The sequence below is a fragment of the Xenopus tropicalis genome, chromosome 6 (assembly GCF_000004195.4).
Source record: "Xenopus tropicalis strain Nigerian chromosome 6, UCB_Xtro_10.0, whole genome shotgun sequence".
NCBI lineage: Eukaryota > Metazoa > Chordata > Amphibia > Anura > Pipidae > Xenopus > Xenopus tropicalis.
Genome location: NC_030682.2, coordinates 6,868,799 through 6,894,780, shown reverse-complemented (window position 1 = coordinate 6,894,780; position 25,982 = coordinate 6,868,799). Strand labels below are relative to the sequence as shown.

Below are 25,982 nucleotides of genomic sequence, written 5' to 3'. Positions count from 1 at the left end.
CATTTGGCATTGCTGCATGGGCACGCACCCAACAAACTACCAGACTCCCTCTTTGTATAATAATATATTATTATAACTGGCCAAGGACAGGGATCTGTTCCCCCCCCCCTTCCTCCCATAATAATAATCCTATATTATTGGCCTTCTCTCTGTATTGGCATCTGTAGCGCTCACACTGGCCACCTCAGTATAATGTAGTTGCCCACAGATGCACAAGATCTGGACTCCTGTATGCCAGGCCCAGCATTGCCCAGCATTGGCCAGTATTGCCCATACCAGTACAATAGAAACAAAGGGCAGTGCGCTGGGTGGCCAGTAGGTGGCAGTGCAAACACTCCTTAGTAATGAATGGAGGGGGGTTGGGGTTGAGACAGGAGGAGCTGAGCCTGATGGAGAGGAGCAAATCACGGTGCCGATGGGTTTTTTTCAGCGCTGGAGCCCAGAGCTGGTTGGAGCAGCCTCCGAGAGATGCCTGTGAGCTGGGAAGCAGGATCAGCCCTCTCCTGTCTCTCATCAGATGCTGCTACTGCTGCTGCTGTTTGTCTTGGACACTGACTCCCCCCTCACCAATGCGGCACAGCCGGGCTGGCATCTACCTCCATCATACACTGCCTGCGCAGAAAGGGGTGACCCCTCCAGCACTCAGTCACCCCAAATCCTGCAAGGACTGAAGCACCCACTATCCATCCATCACTAGCACCCCTAATCCTGCAGGAACCGCGCCGCCTCCAGCCTTGTGTCACTGACACCCCAAATACAAAAGGGGCTACAGCACCCCCTATCCATCAATCACCGGTGCCCCAAATTCTGCAAAAACTGCACCCCCGCGACTTCAATTCCTGACACCCCAAATCCCGCAGAGGCTGCACCCAGGAACATCTGCATTGAGAGGTGGCACAGCTGGTGGCATCAGCCCTTTCATGGACCTTTCGTGGCACAAATATTGGGGGTTTGACATGAGATGAGCCACCCTTGTCACTAGAGCGGAGGGACATCTTTATGGCTGCACCTCGGGGGTAGGTGGATTTCTATTTCCCATCCTTTTATTTGAAGCTCGTTTCCCATCTTGCCCCTGGATTATTCCCAGGCTGCCCACCATCACGGCTGGTTCCCACTCACGACACTTTGTATGGAGAAACAAGGGAAGATCCACCCAGTGCAATTGCTGTAAGGCTCTCCATTGCCTCCTGCACCCTCACCCAGCTCTGACTGCACCCCAGATATTTACATTGGGTGCTGCTAAAAGCCTGACTCCAGCTACATAAAGACACCCTTGATCTGCCATTCCGCTGCACATCTCCCAGTTGCATCTGGCTGTCTCTTCATTGATAGAGAGGAACGTCCATTGGGAAAGCCCCATCTGCCCGATTCCATCAGTGGTGCCTCCCTGTGCCTCGGCCAGTCCCCTGAACACTAACAAGGCTGGAAGCCAGACATCTGGGGAGGGCAGCGAGTCCTGCAATGCAGGGAACAAAGAGCCGCCAGTCTCATTCCTCAGCTTGCAATTAATTAGCTGCCAGCAGATTGACTACCTATCTGTTATTGTGATTGCCCTCCCGCTCTGTGTGGCTTGTGAGTGTCTGTGCTGGGCAACATGGGGACCGTGCTCTCCCTATCACCAGGCTCCAGGAAAGCCAGCTTGTACGACGATGGCTCGGGCTCCCTTGCCCATTACACCAGTGTGAGCAAGGGCAGCGGGCAGAAGCCGGATAAGACCCTAAAGAGACACTCAATGTTCATCCCTGCCCTTACGTGGAAACGGCTGGTGGCTTCCACCAAAAAGAAGACCTCTCGAAAGAGCACGGCCAATAACAACTACCAGAAGGACGTTGCCCACTTGAACCACGAGAATGTCAAGAAGTCTTTGTCCTGTGCCAACCTCTCCAGCTATGACAGCCAGCCTTTGGCACCGCTCAGCTCCAAGCAGATATCCTCCATCAAGAAGGTCTCCAACACCAGCGGTGGTGGCTCTCCAAAACGGGTCATTGTTCAAGCCTCCACCAGCGAATTGCTGAAATGCCTTGGGGAGTTCCTATGCAGGAGATGCTACCGGCTGAAACATTTGTCCCCCACCGACCCAATTCTGTGGCTGCGTAGCGTCGACCGTTCCTTGCTCCTCCAGGGGTGGCAAGACCAGGCCTTTGTCACGCCAGCCAACGTGGTCTTTGTCTATCTACTCTGCAGGGATGTCATCGACGGGGACTCTGTGGCCACCGAACATGACTTGCAAGCCACCCTCTTGACCTGCCTCTATTTGTCCTACTCCTACATGGGCAACGAGATATCCTACCCCCTCAAGCCCTTCCTGGTGGAAGCGGGCAAAGATGCCTTCTGGGACAGATGTCTTTGCATCATTGACGCCATGAGTTCCAAGATGCTCAGAATCAACGCCGACCCACACTACTTCACGCAGGTCTTCGCCGACCTCAAGAACGAAGGCAATCGAGACGAGTTCTCCAGAGTCCTTGACCGGTGACTGTCCCCAGAGCAAGGAGGTTCATATCGATGACAGCACTTGAAGGCCGCCTCGGCTACCCACTGGCCAACTTTGATCCAGTAGCCAAAACAAAAAGGTATATTAAAAAAAAAAAAGGGACCACGTTTCAACCTTGATGTGCATTGTGTTCATTGGGACGTGTTTGGCTCCTTGGCCACCATTTTGGGTCGATTTAGGCCAACAAGTGCCTGACGCCTTTCCCATAAGCCCTTCCACTAGAACCTTTGTCGCTTTTTTGGTTCTGTTTTCCCTTCACCGTACGGTTGTGGCTGCTGAGACGCATTCCAAAGCAATCCTACAAAGCGGGCCCCAGGACTTTGGTCGACGTGTATATTCTGCAATAAGCAACGACTAAGGGGGTCTCTTGTTTCTTTCTGGATAACTTGAGTTGTACAGACAAAGAGCCCCCCTGGGAAAAGCAGGGAATATGGGGGGGCTCATGTTGTTGGCGACTGGAGGGTTCGGTCACATGTTCGGCCCCCCTGCAGCATTTAAGGGGCCAATGGATTCTAGGGCTGAACGAGGCATTGGACACATTGGAGGCGCATTTGGAATGGTGTCAGTTAACGGGTCCAATCACGTGACTGGATTCTATTACCTCTTTTCTATTGATAACCGGCTTTGGGGGTTTCTAGCGCTCACGTTCCCGGTGTGGTTCCGTAGGGATGTCTCTAGGGCTTCTGCATGCATCGCTCTCACTAATATTTAGCTCTAGTCGCTGGCAGCCATTGCTGGGGGGGGGGGGGATGATGGGAATTCTCCTGCCCTCACCTGTTTGGTTTCTGCTTCTGTCGTGGTAGTTTAACTGCACCTCCCACTACCTGTGCCCACACTACCAGTGCTGGGAGTTGGAGTTCTATACCATTTCATTATAGGACTACAACTCCCAGAATCCCATTGGCTAAATGGAAACTGGGCACGGTAGTTCTGCAATATCCACAGGCTGCTTATTCCCTTTAAATATTAATGTTGCACCTCACCCCTATAAAACCAGACACATAAGAAACTCATAGCAGTTATATGCCTGCTGCAGCCTGCTGTGCTTTCTGTGCAGCCATGCAGAATGCATTCAAACTGCTAAGCTGGATCTGGTTTATAACAGGTGAGGTGATACCTTACTGCTAGCTGGGGATGATGGGAAATGGTGTCAAACAATGGGTTTATCCCATGTTTTTCAATGTGCTCTTTACTTGAATGCTGGGTGATTATTTGCATTTCAATGGAGGTTCCTACAAAGCACTGGGAATCAAAGGTTCTAAAACAAAACTGTAACCCCCCCCCCCTCCCCGTAAGGCAGGCAGGGGGGCTGAGAAGGGGATTTATTCAGGGCTGTTACTGGTCGTAGATCTTGTATTGCACAGGGCTGTGCCGGAATCCAAGCAGCCATGCACTTGTCATAGCTATGTATTGTGCAAGGCAATAGGTCAAGGTAAGCCAATCACTGCCCTTGTCTTAGCCGTGTCAGTACAGTCCAAAGCTGGGGGGTTTACTGGTAACTGAGAACTCCTTAAACTCCCAGCAGCCTCAGCTAGAGACGACACTGAGCCCTTTAGTAGATAGCGCTATTCCCAAACACATTGCAATTGGTCTTTGTTATTTATCTGATTGCTAGGAACCCGCTTCCCTAGCAGCCATGTAACGTCTCCTTTGGTTGTGTGGGATTCTCTAGGTTGGTGTCAGTATCTCCCCCTACAGGTGGCACGATGGTAGTGGCCGGGGCCCGTGGCTGTTTAGTAGTCCCCGGATTAGCTGACCTACATCAGTGCACGTGGCCCTCACCCCCACCCCCCCAGGCGACATGTTGTACAGAGAAGCCACATCCCAGCGAGTCCCTGCAGGGGCCACACACACACTAGGGCTCATACAGGCTCATTTACTAACACCGGGCAAATTTGCCCCCACAAAGCCAATCAGACATTTGCTCATTATTCTACCTGCATCAGAGCTAATTGCTGATTGGTTGCTATGGGTTACTGCCCTTGGCCTAATATTAGCAACTTAAACTTGGGAAGGGGGTGGGAATGCAGAGGCTGCTGGGAGTTTTAGTTCTGACACCAAGGCAAGATGGCCGTGGCCCTGCACTGACGCGCAACTGCCAGCTGCTCTGCAGGGGGCCCCGCTGTGTGCCAAGCTGAGGGGCCAATGGACTGGACTGTCCCACTTTATATAACAGAGGGGACTGCGGTGTGTTCTGCCTGCTCAGCTAAAGATGGCTGTGGTTGGTGGGGAGCCAGAGAGGATGCTGGGAGATGTAGTTACAAGAGCTGCAAGGCTTCACATCCCCCCCATTTATTTGTGTCTCTCTGCACCCCCAGTGCATCTCTGCCTACATTGCTGCTAGATTCACTGAATGGGCCCAGAATAACAGCCCTTTAATGGTGGGGTACAGTGGGGGGCTTCAGATAGGCTAATGCTGCTCCCCCTCGGCATGGCTGCAGTATGTATGGGGTGATGTTTAACCCCCTGTGTGCCATTCCCAGATCATTGGCACTGGTAACTCCTGCACCCTGTACTGCCTACTGTGCTTGGACTACATTTCCCAGCATCCTCTGACAGGACTGAAAAGTGATATCCAAGCTATAGCTCTGTGCCTGTTACTGCATACAGCTCCTCTCATGGCATGCTGGGAGTTTTTTCTGGTATGGCCCCCTCTGTATAGGCGTAGGCGTTCCCATTTGTACAGTATGGGGGTACAGCTTGTGTACCCAGGATATTTTCTATGGGTGGGAGCCTTATAGATGAACATTATATGGTCTATTCCCGACGGCTGCCATATCAGTTGCTTTGGCCGAGCTACGATTGGAAACGCCCACCTGTGACAGCAGCAACCCTAGTGGTAATATGGGGCAGGTACATTGGCTTTGGATCAATATGGCAATCAATATGGCAGCTTCATGTATAAATATTTTCATTTTCTACCTTCTGGGTCTCTGTATTTTTCACAGCCAGAGTCCAATACCATTAATAGATTTTCTCGACTCTACTGCCTAATACCAAGCCCCAATTAGCCAATCATTTAACTTTCATAATCATCTTATTAGCAGGCCCGACAATGATTGGCTGTTGATCCCAGAGCCACGTCGTAGCTCCCCGGTACTGTTTGCTGCATTCCCATTGGCTGTTTTTAGGGACATGTTGCTTTACCTTGTTGCTGCTAAACTGAGTGCTTTGGAGCCCCCCCCCACTATTATTAAATCACAACATAGGGTTCCTGCCAATTGAATGGCTCTCTGCTAATGCATTGGGGCTTTTCAGCAGGGGGGGGTTAAGATGCACTTTGTTTCCACCACTAATATCCTCAGATTGTGGCGCTGTTCTGTGGCAGCCCCGTAGGGGCAAATGGCTAGTGGTGGGAAGTGGTACTGCAGGGAATCACCTTTTTATAAGCCTCCTATCTGCTTCTGAACTACAAGTACCAGCATCCCCTGCAGCCAAGAGTGGCAGTTTAGCGGCCGAGGCATAAAGGCTGAGATTTTCCTTTTAAATATTATTTTCTTGTAGCAAGTTGGGAAGGGGCACTAGGGGCATATGTGGAAATGAGTAGCAAGCATGGCTGGCTTTCTGTGTATAGGGTACCCCAATCCCATAGGGTGGCTGGCTTTCCGTGTATAGGGTACCCCAATCCCATAGGGTGGCTGGCTTTCTGTGTTTAGGGTACCCCAATCCCATAGGGTGGCTGGCTTTCTGTGTTTAGGGTACCCCAATCCCATAGGGTGGCTGGCTTTCCGTGTGTAGGGTACCCCAATCCCATAGGGTGGCTGGCTTTCCGTGTATAGGGTACCCCAATCCCATAGGGTGGCTGGCTTTCCGTGTATAGGGTACCCCAATCCCATAGGTTGGCTGGCTTTCCGTGTATAGGGTACCCCAATCCCATAGGGTGGCTGGCTTTCCGTGTATAGGGTACCCCAATCCCATAGGGTGGCTGGCTTTCCGTGTATAGGGTACCCCAATCCCATAGGGTGGCTGGCTTTCCGTGTATAGGGTACCCCAATCCCATAGGGTGGCTGGCTTTCCGTGTATAGGGTACCCCAATCCCATAGGGTGGCTGGCTTTCCGTGTATAGGGTACCCCAATCCCATAGGTTGGCTGGCTTTCCGTGTATAGGGTACCCCAATCCCATACGGTGGCTGTACCATTTCCATGTTTAGGGTACCCCAATCCCATAGGGTGGCTGTACCATTCCCGTGTTTAGGGTACCCCAATCCCATAGGGTGGCTGTACCATTTCCGTGTTTAGGGTACCCCAATCCCATAGGGTGGCTGGCTTTCCGTGTGTAGGGTACCCCAATCCCATAGGGTGGCTGGCTTTCCGTATATAGGGTACCCCAATCCCATAGGGTGGCTGGCTTTCCATGTATAGGGTACCCCAATCCCATAGGGTGGCTGTACCATTTCCATGTTTAGGGTACCCCAATCCCATAGGGTGGCTGTACCATTCCCGTGTTTAGGGTACCCCAATCCCATAGGGTGGCTGTACCATTTCCGTGTTTAGGGTACCCCAATCCCATACGGTGGCTGTACCATTCCCGTGTTTAGGGTACCCCAATCCCATAGGGTGGCTGTACCATTTCCGTGTTTAGGGTACCCCAATCCCATACGGTGGCTGTACCATTCCCGTGTTTAGGGTACCCCAATCCCATAGGGTGGCTGTATCATTTCCGTGTTTAGGGTACCCCAATCCCATAGGGTGGCTGTACCATTTCCGTGTTTAGGGTACCCCAATCCCATACGGTGGCTGTACCTTTTGCGTGTTTAGGGTACCCCAATCCCATAGGGTGGCTGTACCATTTCCGTGTATAGGGTACCCCAATCCCATACGGTGGCTGTACCATTTCAGTGTTTAGGGTACCCCAATCCCATAGGGTGGCTGTACCATTTCCGTGTTTAGGGTACCCCAATCCCATACAGTGGCTGTACCATTCCCGTGTTTAGGGTACCCCAATCCCATAGGGTGGCTGTACCATTCCCGTGTTTAGGGTACCCCAATCCCATAGGGTGGCTGTACCATTCCCGTGTTTAGGGTACCCCAATCCCATAGGGTGGCTGTACCATTTCCGTGTTTAGGGTACCCCAATCCCATACAGTGGCTGTACCATTCCCGTGTTTAGGGTACCCCAATCCCATAGGGTGGCTGTACCATTTCAGTGTTTAGGGTACCCCAATCCCATAGGGTGGCTGTACCATTTCCGTGTTTAGGGTACCCCAATCCCATACGGTGGCTGTACCATTTCCGTGTTTAGGGTACCCCAATCCCATACGGTGGCTGTACCATTCCCGTGTTTAGGGTACCCCAATCCCATAGGGTGGCTGTACCATTTCCGTGTTTAGGGTACCCCAATCCCATACGGTGGCTGTACCATTTCCGTGTTTAGGGTACCCCAATCCCATAGGGTGGCTGTACCATTTCCGTTGTTGGGGTACCCCAATCCCATAGGGTGGCTGTACCATTCCCGTGTTTAGGGTACCCCAATCCCATACGGTGGCTGAACCATTTCCATGTTTAGGGTACCCCAATCCCATAGGGTGGCTGTACCATTTCAGTGTTTAGGGTACCCCAATCCCATACGGTGGCTGTACCATTTCCGTTGTTGGGGTTCCCCAATCCCATACGGTGGCTGTACCATTCCCGTGTTTAGGGTACCCCAATCCCATACGGTGGCTGTACCATTTCAGTGTTTAGGGTACCCCAATCCCATAGGGTGGCTGTACCATTTCCGTGTTTAGGGTTCCCCAATCCCATACGGTGGCTGTACCATTTCCGTTGTTGGGGTTCCCCAATTCCATACGGTGGCTGTACCATTTCCGTGTTTAGGGTACCCCAATCCCATAGGGTGGCTGTACCATTTCCGTGTTTAGGGTACCCCAATCCCATACGGTGGCTGTACCATTTCAGTGTTTAGGGTACCCCAATCCCATAGGGTGGCTGTACCATTTCAGTGTTTAGGGTACCCCAATCCCATACGGTGGCTGTACCATTTCAGTGTTTAGGGTTCCCCAATCCCATACGGTGGCTGTACCATTTCCGTGTTTAGGGTACCCCAATCCCATAGGGTGGCTGTACCATTTCCGTGTTTAGGGTACCCCAATCCCATAGGGTGGCTGTACCATTTCCGTTGTTGGGGTTCCCCAATCCCATACGGTGGCTGTACCATTTCCGTGTTTAGGGTACCCCAATCCCATAGGGTGGCTGTACCATTTCCGTGTTTAGGGTACCCCAATCCCATACGGTGGCTGTACCATTTCAGTGTTTAGGGTTCCCCAATCCCATACGGTGGCTGTACCATTTCAGTGTTTAGGGTACCCCAATCCCATAGGGTGGCTGTACCATTTCCGTGTTTAGGGTACCCCAATCCCATACGGTGGCTGTACCATTTCAGTGTTTAGGGTACCCCAATCCCATACGGTGGCTGTACCATTTCCGTTGTTGGGGTTCCCCAATCCCATAGGGTGGCTGTACCATTCCCGTGTTTAGGGTACCCCAATCCCATACGGTGGCTGTACCATTTCAGTGTTTAGGGTACCCCAATCCCATAGGGTGGCTGTACCATTTCCGTGTTTAGGGTTCCCCAATCCCATACGGTGGCTGTACCATTTCCGTTGTTGGGGTTCCCCAATTCCATACGGTGGCTGTACCATTTCCGTGTTTAGGGTACCCCAATCCCATAGGGTGGCTGTACCATTTCCGTGTTTAGGGTACCCCAATCCCATACGGTGGCTGTACCATTTCAGTGTTTAGGGTACCCCAATCCCATAGGGTGGCTGTACCATTTCAGTGTTTAGGGTACCCCAATCCCATACGGTGGCTGTACCATTTCAGTGTTTAGGGTTCCCCAATCCCATACGGTGGCTGTACCATTTCCGTGTTTAGGGTACCCCAATCCCATAGGGTGGCTGTACCATTTCCGTGTTTAGGGTACCCCAATCCCATAGGGTGGCTGTACCATTTCCGTTGTTGGGGTTCCCCAATCCCATACGGTGGCTGTACCATTTCCGTTGTTGGGGTTCCCCAATCCCATACGGTGGCTGTACCATTTCCGTGTTTAGGGTACCCCAATCCCATAGGGTGGCTGTACCATTTCCGTGTTTAGGGTACCCCAATCCCATACGGTGGCTGTACCATTTCAGTGTTTAGGGTTCCCCAATCCCATACGGTGGCTGTACCATTTCAGTGTTTAGGGTACCCCAATCCCATACAGTGGGGTCCAGGTACCCTACTTTGTGCCTCTGCCTTCAAAATACCAAAAAAGGGAGCTTTCATTTTTTGTAACTTGAATCTGTGGGACCAATGTGTGACAGCAATCGTGTTGATGGAACGGTCCGTAGTCCTAGAGTTCCGAGACGGCGGTTGAATCTACAAAAATGTCTCCAAAATGTGTTGGGAGGTTTCTGATCTACTTCAGCCCTAGGGTTGGGGTGCACCTACCCAAGTTGGGCTACTGGAAACCCCAGAGCATAGAACCTTCTCTTAGAGAAGAGATAGTTGGCAACACTCTAGGGTCCTCAACAATTATCCCATGGAATTCTTCTTCCTGGGGGCAATGAAGGATCTAAAAACCGGCCAATGGCACAGACGTAGTAGAAGGATCCTTTGACCAGAAAGCACTGAATAGTAGAAACTCCTACTTATTAAGGGGCAACTATTGGAATGGTCCTGGGGTCCCTAACCTTTTGTACTCAGCAACATTCTGAATAAGGTGACTAGTGGTTGGTGTATGGTGGGTTTTTAGCCCCATATGGACTGCCAGGTTGCCTCAGCTGGGGCAGAAAGCCTGTGTATTTGTGCCTCCAAGCCAAGCATTTCTAATTGAGCACCAACCTTGAGGAGCATCATCTTGGGTCCATTGGTTGGGGATCCTAGCTGGGGCCCATTTAGAATTTGGGTATGGCAATAAAGCATCCATGCAACATCAATAATAAGATGATGAGGTTACATAGTTACACAGGGTTGAAAAAAGACCAGAGTCCATCAAGTTCAACCCATCCAAGTAAACCCAGATTGATGGTCCTGTCCATCCAAGCTCTATGGGAACATCCTATTATGTTTCAGAAAAGCCCAGTAGCCCTTCAGCCCTGTGTAGGAGTTGGCAAGATCTGCTTTGTGCTCTGATGGAGGTTGTTGCCCCGTGACTTTCCGATGATTCCTCTGGACGACTGGCACGGCGGGATGGAGACGACTTCTCAACCTGCTCCGCCCCAAAGACTTAGTTCCTGCTGAGTGACTCTTACTGTATTGTACATATATTACTGTGAAGTTGGCGGTTTCTCCGACCCGTACCGATGTTTCCGTGTGTGTGTGGTGCATGCAAGAATTCCGTGTTATCGGTTCTATTTTTTTTTTTTTTTTTCACTTTGTAAATTATTTAATTTATAAGAAAAAAAAACGACACAAAAAATGCAACGGAGATTTCCTCTTGGCGGACGGCAGAAGACGCGTCTTCGTATGGACGGCGTTCGGCTTTCTTTTTTTCTTCTGAGAACTTTTTTAATGTGTTGACACTGGAATTTCCAGCCTAATCTGGTAGCCGCCATGGTAGCCTTCAGACTTGCACAGAGGAAGGGGGCCGGTAATGGCCTCTGTGTGGGGCAGTTACTGGGGAATTTCCGTAATCTAGGGTATTACCAAGGCTTCAACTGGTTCTGGCCAATGTTGAGTGTATGAGATTGAGTGGAAAGCAAATTGGTGACCAGTAGTCACAAACAGGACAGGCACGGCCAACATCACCCTGTTGTGGCCATCAGAACAAGTGGGAGGAACTATGAAGTATTCACTCTGTATCTGAATGGAAGGAAGAATGGGGAGGGGGGACTATTTTTTTGCCTTGTAGTTGTGGGATGGTTGGCAGGGGGTTGCCCCGGGTCTAGGCTGACTGTGCAGAAGGTGTGGTTTGTAGGTAGATGATGTGTTACCATGGAAACAATGAGAGGGATCATATGCAGTCTTAAAATGACTTTGACAATGGCACTTTTAAATAAAAGAAACTGTTTGGGTTAATTGGTGGTTGTCTCTTTTGTTTAGTCTAGAGTCTCATACGGCTACAGCAGGGGTCGGGAACCTTTTGTAATTCCGTGAGACCCATACAATATGTTCGGCTGCGGGGCAGGGTAGGGTGGGTCCCAAGGATGCGGAGGAGGGCGTGGCCTGCGCTCTGCGGATAGAAGACGTGTTCTAAGGCTTAGAACACGTCTTCTATCCGCCAAGCGCAGGCCACGCCCCCCCCATTATTTTTTTTTATTAAAGATTTGGCAGCGAGCCATCAAAAGAGCCACATCTGGCTCCCAAGCCATAGGTTCCCTACCCCTGGCCTACAAGGAGCAAATCAGGGGCGGCCCACGAGGAACTCTCGTATCCCTAAAGGGCATTATTCTTTATTTTCCATGGTGCCATGGTTGCATCAAATATATACCGTATACACTCGAGTATAAGCTGAGTTTTTCAGTTATTAGGCAGTATAGACAGTTAAAAAACAACTTAGCAGAAGCTGCTGCGTTTCCCACCCTAGGCTTATACTCGAGTCAATACGTTTTTCCAGTTTTCTTAGGTAAAATTAGGTACCTCGGCTTATATTCGGATCGGCTTATACTCGAGTATATACGGTACTCAAGGTCGAGGCCCATGTGTCAGTGGGGCGTCTTTGCAACCCAACTACTCGGCCCTGTATTCTTGTAACCTGGCCATTCCCCTTTTCTGTATGTGGAAAGGGAAATGGAGGGAAGGATAGAGAAGAGATTTTCTGGAGGGGCCCTCGGCGCCATCAGAGCTTAAGGTCATATTAAACATTTGTCCAATAAAGTTTTCTTTGAAAGGTTGGGACCCATAACTAGAGGGCATCCATTGACTGGAGGAGAAGGGATATTACCCCCAGCATAGGGAGGGCTTCTTTAGTTTAAAGAGAGTCGGGTTATGGAATTCACGACCAAAGGAGGCAGTAAGAAATGATTCAGCGGTGGGGTTCCATAAGGCATGTAGCGTTAGTTACACTACTCAAGCCCTTCAGTCAAGTCAAAGCTTCTTATTAATATTCTACGCCCCTAAAGCATCTACACATTATATCTGATCCTCATCAGCGGGTCCCCTTGGGCTCCTCCCCACCCCCATCTCTGGAGAACATCTCTCCTTCTTCAACGACAGGTTCCAGAAGAAAGACCGTGACCCTATGGGCTATGTTTGTACCTCCACACAGTGTCGGACTGGCCAGGATACCAGGAAAAGTCCCGGGGGGCCCAGGTGTCAGTGGGCCCTCCTGCTCCTGATAATTTGTCCATTCCCTATTTCTGAATGGGAGGAGAGAGGAGAAATAGATGGAAGAATAGATGCTAGTGTGTAAATAAAAGAGACTGGGAGAATAAAGAGGTTGGGGGAGGAAAGTTTGGTGAGTGGGCCTATGGTCTATGGTTTTCTGGTGGGCCCCTGAGGTCCCAGTCAGACGCTGCCTCCATACTTCTGCTTGAGAGGAACATTTGACTGGTAGGTTCCCTCCCATTCTATGGGGGAGTAATAGGACACGCTTATCACATAGGAATGGATATCTGCCTCATACATCGTACCTAGACCATACACACACACATGTATATAGTAACATTCCCCCGAAGCACAGTAGGAAAGAGGGGCCATGGTTCCCTATCAGGTCAGCTAGTGTTACTAGGATCCTTGTGCCTGGGACGTGGGGGAGTCGTGGGTGTAGGACACGCGCTTCTATTAAACACGTTGCCACTCATACCAGCTGGGAGGGTGTGGGGAGGGGGTGCCACCCTCGCAATGGAGCCGCCGCTTACAAACAGGTGAACATATGGGGCACAGAGGAATCTGTATCTCCGGGCAATAAATGAATTCATTCCCAATCCTGGAACTTGTTATTCTTCCCTAACGGATAGGGGCCGAACGCGCCATCACGCTAATTAGCCTCACCGCAGTCGCCATACTGTGCCGCACTGATACCCTACGGCTGCACTAATTGGAACAGTTACGTCTTTATCTGATCATTACCCAGAATTCCTGAATATCTTTTATTATTACAAATGCTGCGGCAGTGCCATAGGCTTCCAGGAGATGTACACTCTTACCGAATAGCTGTAAAATATCATTATAACATTAAATCATATATTATCTATCATTATATCAATGCTATACATGCAGCCTGGATTTTTTATTCCCAGGATAAGTAGCTGCCAGTTTCTGGGTTTTTGAAGGTGGCAGCTGGCAGGGTCGGACTGGGCTGCCGGGACACCGGGAAAAATCCCGGGTGCCCAGACCCGACCCTTGCTGGCGCCCCCCCTGCCTGACAGTTCCTCTCCTGATGCATTAAACTTATGCAGGTTTGGGTGGGGGACCCCGGGGGGGGGCTGGTGGGGGGGGTTAGGGGACACGCTGGTGGGGGGGTTAGGGGATGCGCCGGCGGTGGCACCTGCAGGGCCCCTGGGGCGGGAGCCCCGGTGGGCCCTGCACCCCCCAGTCCGACCCTGGCAGCTGGAAATACCATCAGGCTGCTCCCTGGTTTCTAGAATAATGAAGTCCCTAGCAACAACACAACAGGTCCAGGCAAGTCTGAATAAAACTCAGGAACATGATTTATAAAACTGATTTTTATAAAAATAAGAAAAAACGACAAACAGTATAACCACGTTGCTTATTACAGGTCCCTGTGCAGGTATGTAATAGGCGCCATAACATTTCCAGTGGGTCTGTGTAATAAGCACCAGCGTCTATAAATAAAGCACCTTCCTGCCTAGAATATATACAGATGTTGTTCACATGGAGCAGTAAATTAGCAGGTAGAGCTCGTTAACGTGAGACTGTTTCCTCAAAATTCAGCGATTGGGGGCCGCTGTTATGTACAAACCAGGACGGAGAGAAACACATTGCATCCGAGGTGAAGAGCAAACTTGGTCAGGCTCGCTTTCTGGTCAGGCTCGCTTTCTGGTCAGGCTCGCTTTCTGGTCAGGCTCGCTTTCTGGTCAGGCTCGCTTTCTGGTCAGGCTCACTTTCCCGGCCAGAGCAGCACCAGGCCATTGCGGCCTTTGCAGAAATCAGGCTGAGCTATGCTATTGCGCGTCTCCACGGAAACTAGTCGTCTCCTGCCATGGACATTCATTTGGATGCAATCTGTTACCTTTACCGACAGCTCCCACCTCTGCCTGTGAGAAGGATGGAAAGGGAACGTGAAATTAGAGGAAATTACTCACCCCAAATCCCCCCTAACTGGCCTTCAGGCTGGGCCCCCTTAGCCCATAACAAGGTTACAGATATATAGAAACATTGGGGTAACAGTCACCCCGCTATAGTTCCAGGGGTACCCAGGGCACAAATAAGCACTCACCCCAAATCCCCCCCTAACTGGCCTTCAGGCTGGGCCCCCTTAGCCCATAACAAGGTTACAGATATATAGAAACATTGGGGTAACAGTCACCCCGCTATAGTTCCAGGGGTACCCAGGCACAAATAAGCACTCACCCCAAATCCCCCCCTAACTGGCCTTCAGGCTGGGCCCCCTTAGCCCATAACAAGGTTACAGATATATAGAAACATTGGGGTAACAGTCACCCGCTATAGTTCCAGGGGTACCCAGGGCACAAATAAGCACTCACCCCAAATCCCCCCCTAACTGGCCTTCAGGCTGGGCCCCCTTAGCCCATAACAAGGTTACAGATATATAGAAACATTGGGGTAACAGTCACCCCGCTATAGTTCCAGGGGTACCCAGGGCACAAATAAGCACTCACCCCAAATCCCCCCTAACTGGCCTTCAGGCTGGGCCCCCTTAGCCCATAACAAGGTTACAGATATATAGAAACATTGGGGTAACAGTCACCCCGCTATAGTTCCAGGGGTACCCAGGGCACAAATAAGCACTCACCCCAAATCCCCCCCTAACTGGCCTTCAGGCTGGGCCCCCTTAGACCATAACAAGGTTACAGATATATAGAAACATTGGGGTAACAGTCACCCCGCTATAGTTCCAGGGGTACCCAGGGCACAAATAAGCACTCACCCCAAATCCCCCCCTAACTGGCCTTCAGGTTGGGCCCCCTTAGACCATAACAAGGTTACAGATATATAGAAACATTGGGGTAACAGTCACCCCGCTATAGTTCCAGGGGTACCCAGGGCACAAATAAGCACTCACCCCAAATCCCCCCCTAACTGGCCTTCAGGCTGGGCCCCCTTAGCCCATAACAAGGTTACAGATATATAGAAACATTGGGGTAACAGTCACCCCGCTATAGTTCCAGGGGTACCCAGGGCACAAATAAGCACTCACCCCAAATCCCCCCTAACTGGCCTTCAGGCTGGGCCCCCTTAGCCCATAACAAGGTTACAGATATATAGAAACATTGGGAAATGAATAGGGGATTTAGGGAGACAGGGGTGCTGCTCAGTAACATATGAATTGCAGAGCTGGGGGTTGAATTCAGCATTTCCTGGGTGCCCCAGGGTAGGACTCGGTATGGGGGGCCGATGGCACAGGCAGATTCTGTACGGGGCTGGTAGCCATTATGGCACAGCGGCAGCCGGGAAAGGGAACAAAGGCTCCTGTGAGAGGGAGGGAAGTGTAACCAGCTCTGTAATTGGCTATAATTGATAGTATTAGAGAAAGGGCTATTTATATACTCCGGACAGAGGGGCTGCTGTACCCCATACAGAAAGCGCTATATAAACCCCAAGCCCCCCGGCACAGAAATGTCATTTTATATATCCAGCAGTACAGTCCCAGGCCTGTATTACAGGCACAAAGTACAGCAGATAGCAGGGAAACCTATCCCTATTGTAAGCAGCAGTCCTGCCCTGCTTTATGGCTGAGATTCTAGCTATCTGTATAACAGAGCATTCTGTCACAGATCCCCCCCCCCCCCCCCCGACCTTCTCTGCTTGATCTGGGGTCCCTATAACAGTCCTGGCTGTTTTGCACTCATGGCAGGGTTGAAAGCTTTTTTGCCTTACAGAGCCTGCTAGCTGGGGATCATGGGAAGTGTAGGCAGAGTGTAGCTCATGCACAAAGCAAAGGCATTTGTTCTGCCCCAGTTTCCTTGTGCCGGCGTTGTATGAGGGAGGCTGGGAGTACATGGGGGGGGGGGGGAATAGCAATAAATAAATAAGAGCGGCGGCACCAAAGAGGCAACTCCCAGTCACCATCTGCCCACAGCCCCCCGGGCACCGACACTTCCAGCGCGGAATATTTATAGCGCGGCTCCGACAGATCTGGGGCAAGGTGGCCCGGCCGCTTATAGTAACTGGGATCCATTGCTCACTAGCGGTCCCGGCCCGGCCGCTTATAGTAACTGGGATCCATTGCTCACTAGCGGTCCAGGCCCGGCCGCTTATAGTAACTGGGATCCATTGCTCACTAGTGGTCCCGGCCCGGCCGCTTATAGTAACTGGGATCCATTGCTCACTAGCGGTCCCGGCCCGGCCGCTTATAGTAACTGGGATCCATTGCTCACTAGCGGTCCCGGCCCGGCCGCTTATAGTAACTGGGATCCATTGCTCACTAGCGGTCCCGGCCCGGCCGCTTATAGTAACTGGGATCCATTGCTCACTAGCGGTCCCGGCCCGGCCGCTTATAGTAACTGGGATCCATTGCTCACTAGCGGTCCCGGCCCGGCCGCTTATAGTAACTGGGATCCATTGCTCACTAGCGGTCCCGGCCCGGCCGCTTATAGTAACTGGGATCCATTGCTCACTAGCGGTCCCGGCCCGGCCGCTTATAGTAACTGGGATCCATTGCTCACTAGCGGTCCCGGCCCGGCCGCTTATAGTAACTGGGATCCATTGCTCACTAGCGGTCCCGGCCCGGCCGCTTATAGTAACTGGGATCCATTGCTCACTAGCGGTCCCGGCCCGGCCGCTTATAGTAACTGGGATCCATTGCTCACTAGCGGTCCCGGCCTGGCCGCTTATAGTAACTGGGATCCATTGCTCACTAGCGGTCCCGGCCTGGCCGCTTATAGTAACTGGGATCCATTGCTCACTAGCGGTCCCGGCCTGGCCGCTTATAGTAACTGGGATCTATTGCTCACTAGCGGTCCCGGCCGGCCGCTTATAGTAACTGGGATCCATTGCTCACTAGCGGTCCCGGCCGCTTATAGTAACTGGGATCCATTGCTCACTAGCGGTCCCGGCCCGGCCTTATAGTAACTGGGATCCATTGCTCACTAGCGGTCCCGGCCGCTTATAGTAACTGGGATCCATTGCTCACTAGCGGTCCCGGCCGCTTATAGTAACTGGGATCCATTGCTCACTAGCGGTCCCGGCCGCTTATAGTAACTGGGATCCATTGCTCACTAGCGGTCCCGGCCGCTTATAGTAACTGGGATCCATTGCTCACTAGCGGTCCCGGCCCGGCCGCTTATAGTAACTGGGATCCATTGCTCACTAGCGGTCCCGGCCCGGCCGCTTATAGTAACTGGGATCCATTGCTCACTAGTGGTCCCGGCCTGGCCGCTTATAGTAACTGGGATCCATTGCCTCACTAGCGGTCCCGGCCTGGCCGCTTATAGTAACTGGGATCCATTGCTCACTAGCGGTCCCGGCCCGGCCGCTTATAGTAACTGGGATCCATTGCTCACTAGCGGTCCCGGCCCGGCCGCTTATAGTAACTGGGATCCATTGCTCACTAGCGGTCCCGGCCTGGCCGCTTATAGTAACTGGGATCCATTGCTCACTAGCGGTCCCGGCCCGGCCGCTTATAGTAACTGGGATCCATTGCTCACTAGCGGTCCCGGCCCGGCCGCTTATAGTAACTGGGATCCATTGCTCACTAGCGGTCCCGGCCTGGCCGCTTATAGTAACTGGGATCCATTGCTCACTAGCGGTCCCGGCAGCTGTGATTGCCTTACTCCACACACCCCTGGCACCATCCTGCCTGTTACTATACACACTCTCCCATAGTTACAGCCCCTACCCATGATACAGTCATATCCCCTGATACAATGAACAGTAAGAGGTTTAGCCATGCAGGGTTAAACTCACTGAGGATTCTGGGAACTGTAGTTTGTCAGTAACTGGGGGAATGTAGGAAGCAGGCAGCGGGGAGGTGGGATGCCCAGAGCCTGGCTGCCTGCGCAGGGAGCTGAATGGTTGCCATGGTAACACTCCATCTAAGCGCTACAGTGACAAGTGTCAGCGACACCTCTGTGCTCTGACTTCGCAGTAACGAGCCGTGTCTCGCTAACGAGCAGAGAAATAAAAGTTATTACCTTGCAGTGTGAATTATAAATAGAACTCGCAGCGCCAGTTAGAGAGGAATGGCCGCCGCTGTCTCATTCCCATACACAGAAGCGTTCCCCTAGGGCTCTAGTACTGCTGATCTAGAACCCCCAAGCCCCCAATGCAGCTTCTAGAACCACATTCTCAAGGAGAAGGAGCTAGAAGCACATAGGGTGCTAGAAGCATAGGGTTATATAGGAAGCAGGGAGTACCCACACACAAAGGGGCCCCCCGACCTCCCTCAGGGGCCCATAGAGACAAAGGATTCCTTCTTGCCCAATAGCAGTCTGAGCCCAATATAAAGTGGCCAATGGTTAAGGGACAGGGGAGAGTGTGGGGGTGCAGTGTAGGACGGGGCCCATTGGCCCCTAGTTATGTTCTCGGCAAACCCCAGCTGATTGGGCATTTCTCATATCTAGGGGTGTTTGGCCTTAACTGGTTCAGCTGTACCATGTGACCCAACTGAATGAGAGGTAAGTGGGCGGAGCTATAGCGCTTTATACGGGATGTGCCCCACCTGCCCCACCTGCCCTGATATTACCACCATTACCCCCCCTGCTGGGTATCTATTCCATATATCCACTAACCCTTAATGTGATTTCCTGCCTCTGCCAAACTTCCCTTTGTTTCAGAGGGCAATGTGGATTTGAAAGGGTTAAATAGGGAGGCAATAACAGGCCGGGTGACGGTAGCCCCCCCCCCCCACAAACGCTTCAGCCGCCCCCGCCACATACTCTGCACTGTGCCCCCTCCCTTGAAGTCTCCTAATTGACTCTCAGCCATTAATGAGCTTTCCTACAGTCACCTAGCAACCACCTAGCAACCACCAGCCAGTTCCCCGGCATCGCAAATGGGACACTCAGATTTCTCTCCACAGTGACAGAGCCTTTATATATCTGGGGGCATCAGTGTGACAGGGTTAATGAAGCACCAAATGGCCCCAACGCATGGAGCTAAGCCCCGCCCACTGCGGCTCCACCTGCTATAGTTACAGTAAATATGTGGCCCCTGGAACTATAGCAGGGTGACTGTTACCCCAATGTTTCTATATATCTGTAACCTTGTTATGGGCTAAGGGGGCCCAGCCTGAAGGCCAGTTAGGGGGGGATTTGGGGTGAGTGCTTATTTGTGCCCTGGGTACCCCTGGAACTATAGCAGGGTGACTGTTACCCCAATGTTTCTATATATCTGTAACCTTGTTATGGGCTAAGGGGGCCCAGCCTGAAGGCCAGTTAGGGGGGGATTTGGGGTGAGTGCTTATTTGTGCCCTGGGTACCCCTGGAACTATAGCGGGGTGACTGTTACCCCAATGTTTCTATATATCTGTAACCTTGTTATGGGCTAAGGGGGCCCAGCCTGAAGGCCAGTTAGGGGGGGATTTGGGGTGAGTGCTTATTTGTGCCCTGGGTACCCCTGGAACTATAGCAGGGTGACTGTTACCCCAATGTTTCTATATATCTGTAACCTTGTTATGGGCTAAGGGGGCCCAGCCTGAAGGCCAGTTAGGGGGGGATTTGGGGTGAGTGCTTATTTGTGCCCTGGGTACCCCTGGAACTATAGCAGGGTGACTATTACCCCAATATTATATAATGTATAATTAGAGAGTGATTGTAGCCCCCGAGACTGATTGCTTTATAACAATGATTTCTCTGCTCCCCGATAAAATAAAAGTGGCTCAGTTTGGCCCCCCAGGGTGTCAGGCTCACAGATACATGTTAGGTTTGTATCAGCCAATAGGATCTGCTGGCTCGAGGCAGCGCGACTGTATTACACCAATCACAGGCCGGCTCGCTGCGGCAGCACAAATGCAAAGGAAATGAGGAGGTGGGATTTTTTTCGTTATTTCTAAATGATGTTGAATGAGCCGTGAGAAATTGCCCCCCTAGGGCACCCAGGGCCATTAGCTAATGATTTCCAAATCTGCACGGAGCGGGCGAATGTTCTATGCCGAGTCCCCGGGAGAGGAGCGAGGGGGGGGCAGAATGGCAGCCTAAACCTACACCCCCCGGGAATTCTACCCCCTGAAAAGGGAAATGGTTTCAGCGGGGGGGGGGAATGCTTTCTGTTTGTGGCAATGAGAGTTTTGGGGGGCTTTAGATACAGTGGGGTTCAGCGGGGGGGCACTTTTGCCACAAGGCAGGGTAAGAAGCTTAACCCTAAGGGGTTTGTACTAGCAACGGCAGAAGGCAATAACAGAGCTATAAGTTCATGGCACCGGTGCAGCCGGTCCCCCCCACCCCCATACAGATGCATTTATTGCGGGTGGGCTCCGGTGGTTCTGCCCTTGGCAGAAGGGCTGCAGGTTGGGCAATAGAAACATCCAGGGGCACTATTGCTCTCTCCTTTCCTGCTACAGCCACCCAGGGCTGCCATGAAAATGCCAATTTGGGCACCATACAGATGTATTTTAGGGCCCTCTTTGCCATACCATAAAGTACTATATACAGGTATGGGATCTGTTATCCGGAAACCAATGAGTTTCCGGATAACAGATCCCATACCTGTATATACCGTAGTACTTTATGCTATGGAAAAGTTCTGAATTACGGGAAGGCCATCTCCCATAGACTCCATTATAAGCAAATAATTCTAATTTTTCAAAATGATTCCCTTTTCTCTGTAATAATAAAACAGTACCTGTACTTGATCCCAACTAAGGTATAATTACCCCTTATTGGGGCAGAACAGCCCTATTGGGTTTATTTAATGGTTAAATGATTCCCTTTTCTCTGTAATAATAAAACAGTACCTGTACTTGATCCCAACTAAGATATAATTACCCCTTATTGGGGCAGAACAGCCCTATTGGGTTTATTTAATGGTTAAATGATTCCCTTTTCTCTGTAATAATAAAACAGTACCTGTACTTGATCCCAACTAAGATATAATTACCCCTTATTGGGGCAGAACAGCCCTATTGGGTTTATTTAATGGTTAAATAATCTTTTAGTAGACTTATGGTGTGGAGATCCAAATTACAGAAAAAACCCTTATCCGGAAAACCCCAGGTCCCGAGCATTCTGGATAAGGGATCCCATACATGTATATGTTTTCAAGACCCCGGCCCCTTACAGTCCCAGCACTGCCCCTATGGCTCTATGGTTCTTGCCCTACGGGTGCCAACGTGCTCTGCTATAGTTCTGCTATGCAAGCCCGGGGGATTCAGCCCTACTTGCAGAGCCGGAGCTGGTGCCGCGGTTGCCGTAGGTTGGATGATCTGCCCATTTACCTCTGAATGATAAATCTCCATGTAACACTATGGTGTGTGAATGAGCTGCAGCCGCCGGAGCTGTCTGTGGTGCTGAACCCTCTCTAACTGCCCCCCGGGAGCTGACAGGGAGCTAGGGATTACAGACTGCCCGGCACACCCCCCCTGCACAGCCGTCACCCCGGGGCAGCAGCAAAGTACCACACATTATGCCCAATTGCACCTTCCAACTACAGGTTTTAAAGGGGAACTTTGCCCAAAAAGCATTACACATAGCTAAAGCCAGCTGATCAGCAGACCTGGAGCAGAACTGCCCCGGCTACAGTGTTTCATCAGCCAGAACCAAAGAGCAGAAAGGAATAAACAAAGGCTGATTTTGGTACTGTAGCAGCTATCTGGTTGCTGGGGTCTAGTTTACCTTAGTAACCAGGCGGCAGTTAGAATGAGAGGCTGGAATATGAATCGGAGCGAAACTGAATCTATAGATGAGGAATAAATAATAACAATATAACTGGAGCCTCACAGAGCAATAGGGTTTGGCTGCCGGGGTCAGTGACCCCCATTTGAAATCTGAGAAGATGCAGAAGAAGAAGGCAAATAAATAATGAAGACCAATTGCAGAGTTGCTAAGAATAGGACATTCTATAACATACTAAGAGTTAATTTAAAGGCAAACTACCCCTTTAGCTTTCAGCCTGCTATAGAATGTATTATTAGTGTTACTTTTTATTACTTTTCTTGCTATGCAGGCCCCTCTGCCATTCATATTCCCATCTCTCATTTAAACCGCTGCCTGGTTGCTAGGGTAAATAAGACCCTAGCAACTAGATAGCTGTTGAAATGCCAATCTGGAGAGCTGCGGAAAAAAAAGCTAAATAACAGAAAAACCATAAAAATAAAAAACCAAGACCAAGTGGAAACTGTTGTAGAATATCAATGTCTACATCATACTATGAACAACCCCTTTAACCCTTTCCATCTCACTATGCCTAACGCCAAATAATAATAATAATATGATAACAGTGCTAATTTACGGGGTCTAGTAACCCGTAGCAACAGAGCAGATAATATATACTGTGTCTGGACAAATAACTTTTCACTGCTAAAGTGCTGTACAACCAGGAGACAAACTCACACTGATGCCAGAGAGGCCTTGCGTGCTGTGTCAGAGCATGCTGGGAGTTGTAGTTCAATATTATCCGGGGATATTCAGGCTGCAGATTCCTGCCCTAAACATTCCTGCTTATACTGGCAGCCCCCCGAGCTCCCTTTCAGCCTATGGGTTTGCTGGACATACAGGAGTACTCATTGGTCATTGGTCAGTATGTTTAATAATGAGATCTCATTGGCTGCCCAGGGTAGGGGGTTAATTTAGATTGGTGGCTAATAGAATGCCGAGTGGGCCAGTCCAGTGATACAGCTTCCCATAACCCCCCTGTGCCGCTGTTTCCCAGCGAGACCCCCCCCCCCCCAGCACAGACAGCTGCCCGGGAATTGTCAGATCACGAGACAAATTAAAGGGGAAGTTAATTGTTCATTATCCCTTAACTGCTGTTTAATTAGGGCTGGGACCCCAGTGCACAATGGGGATCTGTTTCCCATAGGAAATGACTTTGTCACGGCTGGGGGCCAAAGGGACAAGATCCTGGCGCAACCCCAAGGGAATAAGGGTCTGTCTATTCCCAATCCCAAGGGCCCCCAGCATGTCCCCTTCATCCCTTTAACCAATTCAGTCTCCCGCGGCTTTCTGTATTATTCTGCAGTCCTGCCCTGCTTTATGGCTGAGATTCTAGCTATCTGTATAACAGAGCATTCTGTCACAGTGGCACAGATCCTAACTGATCCCCCCATTGTAAGCAGCAGTCCTGCCCTGCTTTATGGCTGAGATTCTAGCTATCTGTATAACAGAGCATTCTGTCACAGTGGCACAGATCCTATCTGATCCCCCCCATTGTAAGCAGCAGTCCTGCCCTGCTTTATGGCTGAGATTCTAGCTATCTGTATAACAGAGCATTCTGTCACAGTGGCACAGATCCTATCTGATCCCCCCATTGTAAGCAGCAGTCCTGCCCTGCTTTATGGCTGAGATTCTAGCTATCTGTATAACAGAGCATTCTGTCACAGTGGCACAGATCCTATCTGATCCCCCCATTGTAAGCAGCAGTCCTGCCCTGCTTTATGGCTGAGATTCTAGCTATCTGTATAACAGAGCATTCTGTCACAGTGGCACAGATCCTATCTGATCCCCCCATTGTAAGCAGCAGTCCTGCCCTGCTTTATGGCTGAGATTCTAGCTATCTGTATAACAGAGCATTCTGTCACAGTGGCACAGATCCTATCTGATCCCCCCATTGTAAGCAGCAGTCCTGCCCTGCTTTATGGCTGAGATTCTAGCTATCTGTATAACAGAGCATTCTGTCACAGTGGCACAGATCCTATCTGATCCCCCCATTGTAAGCAGCAGTCCTGCCCTGCTTTATGGCTGAGATTCTAGCTATCTGTATAACAGAGCATTCTGTCACAGTGGCACAGATCCTATCTGATCCCCCCATTGTAAGCAGCAGTCCTGCCCTGCTTTATGGCTGAGATTCTAGCTATCTGTATAACAGAGCATTCTGTCACAGTGGCACAGATCCTATCTGATCCCCCCATTGTAAGCAGCAGTCCTGCCCTGCTTTATGGCTGAGATTCTAGCTATCTGTATAACAGAGCATTCTGTCACAGTGGCACAGATCCTATCTGATCCCCCCATTGTAAGCAGCAGTCCTGCCCTGCTTTATGGCTGAGATTCTAGCTATCTGTATAACAGAGCATTCTGTCACAGTGGCACAGATCCTATCTGATCCCCCCCCCATTGTAAGCAGCAGTCCTGCCCTGCTTTATGGCTGAGATTCTAGCTATCTGTATAACAGAGCATTCTGTCACAGTGGCACAGATCCTATCTGACCCCCCCATTGTAAACAGCAGTCCTGCCCTGCTTTATGGCTGAGATTCTAGCTATCTGTATAACAGAGCATTCTGTCACAGTGGCACAGATCCTATCTGATCCCCCCCCCCATTGTAAGCAGCAGTCCTGCCCTGCTTTATGGCTGAGATTCTAGCTATCTGTATAACAGAGCATTCTGTCACAGTGGCACAGATCCTATCTGATCCCCCCATTGTAAGCAGCAGTCCTGCCCTGCTTTATGGCTGAGATTCTAGCTATCTGTATAACAGAGCATTCTGTCACAGTGGCACAGATCCTATCTGATCCCCCCCATTGTAAGCAGCAGTCCTGCCCTGCTTTATGGCTGAGATTCTAGCTATCTGTATAACAGAGCATTCTGTCACAGTGGCACAGATCCTATCTGATCCCCCCCATTGTAAGCAGCAGTCCTGCCCTGCTTTATGGCTGAGATTCTAGCTATCTGTATAACAGAGCATTCTGTCACAGTGGCACAGATCCTATCTGATCCCCCCATTGTAAGCAGCAGTCCTGCCCTGCTTTATGGCTGAGATTCTAGCTATCTGTATAACAGAGCATTCTGTCACAGTGGCACACTTACTACGCTGCGAGGGTAGTGGATACCTGGCACAGATCTCCTACTGACCATTATGAAAACACAGGAATGTGCTGGGAATAAATGAAATTATAGAAAGGAACTGGCAGTGGAACTGTTGGCAAGTGTCCCCGGCAGATTATATGTTTCTCTATAAGGAATCTCCCCCCCCAATCATGGAATGTGGCCCCCCCTCCCCGCTCCTGACAGCACAAAGAAGCAGACTGGCCCCCCTCGGCCTTGTGGGACGTGAGCAGCATAAAGTGGCGCTGGGACTACAGGGGCCCGGGTGCTGCACCAGCTGCCAGCAGACACAACAGGGGGGGGGGGGTTACTGGCGACAAATTGTATCTCTGCACAAGGAACCAACTCCAGTGTTTAAAGGCAAAAGTATGGGGTCAGTATGGGGTCAGTATGGGGGGCCAGTATGGGGGGGGCCATAATGGGGTCAGTATAGGGGGCCAGTATGGGGTAAGTATGGGGTCAGTATGGGGGGGGCAGTATGGGCTCAGTATAGGGGGCCAGTATGGGGTCAGTA

The 25,982-nt window shown here is 50.8% G+C and overlaps 2 protein-coding genes across 3 annotated transcripts in view; one reads left to right on the top strand and one right to left on the bottom strand.

The window, feature by feature from the left end:
• Positions 1–403: 403 nt before the first annotated feature.
• LOC100498128 (cyclin-dependent kinase 5 activator 1) lies at positions 404–6,927 on the top strand. Of its 2 annotated transcripts, none has more exons than XM_031904123.1 (2): positions 404–6,578; positions 6,752–6,927. In XM_031904123.1, exon 1 carries the CDS (start codon positions 1,595–1,597, stop codon positions 2,474–2,476), a length of 882 nt encoding a protein of 293 aa, XP_031759983.1. In that variant the 5' UTR covers positions 404–1,594; the 3' UTR covers positions 2,477–6,578; positions 6,752–6,927. The 2 variants fall into 2 exon arrangements, with proteins under 2 accessions (XP_031759983.1, XP_031759982.1); XM_031904122.1 differs by having other exon boundaries at positions 6,708–6,927.
• A 7,131-nt stretch (positions 6,928–14,058) lies between these two features.
• Positions 14,059–25,982, bottom strand: part of LOC101733172 (unconventional myosin-Ig) — a 91,816-nt gene continuing 79,892 nt past the window's right edge. The window contains exon 22 of the mRNA XM_031904048.1: positions 14,059–14,628. Within this exon, the coding sequence (XP_031759908.1) occupies positions 14,472–14,628 (157 nt within the window). The 3' untranslated portion in view covers positions 14,059–14,471. The remainder of the gene's footprint in view (positions 14,629–25,982) is intronic.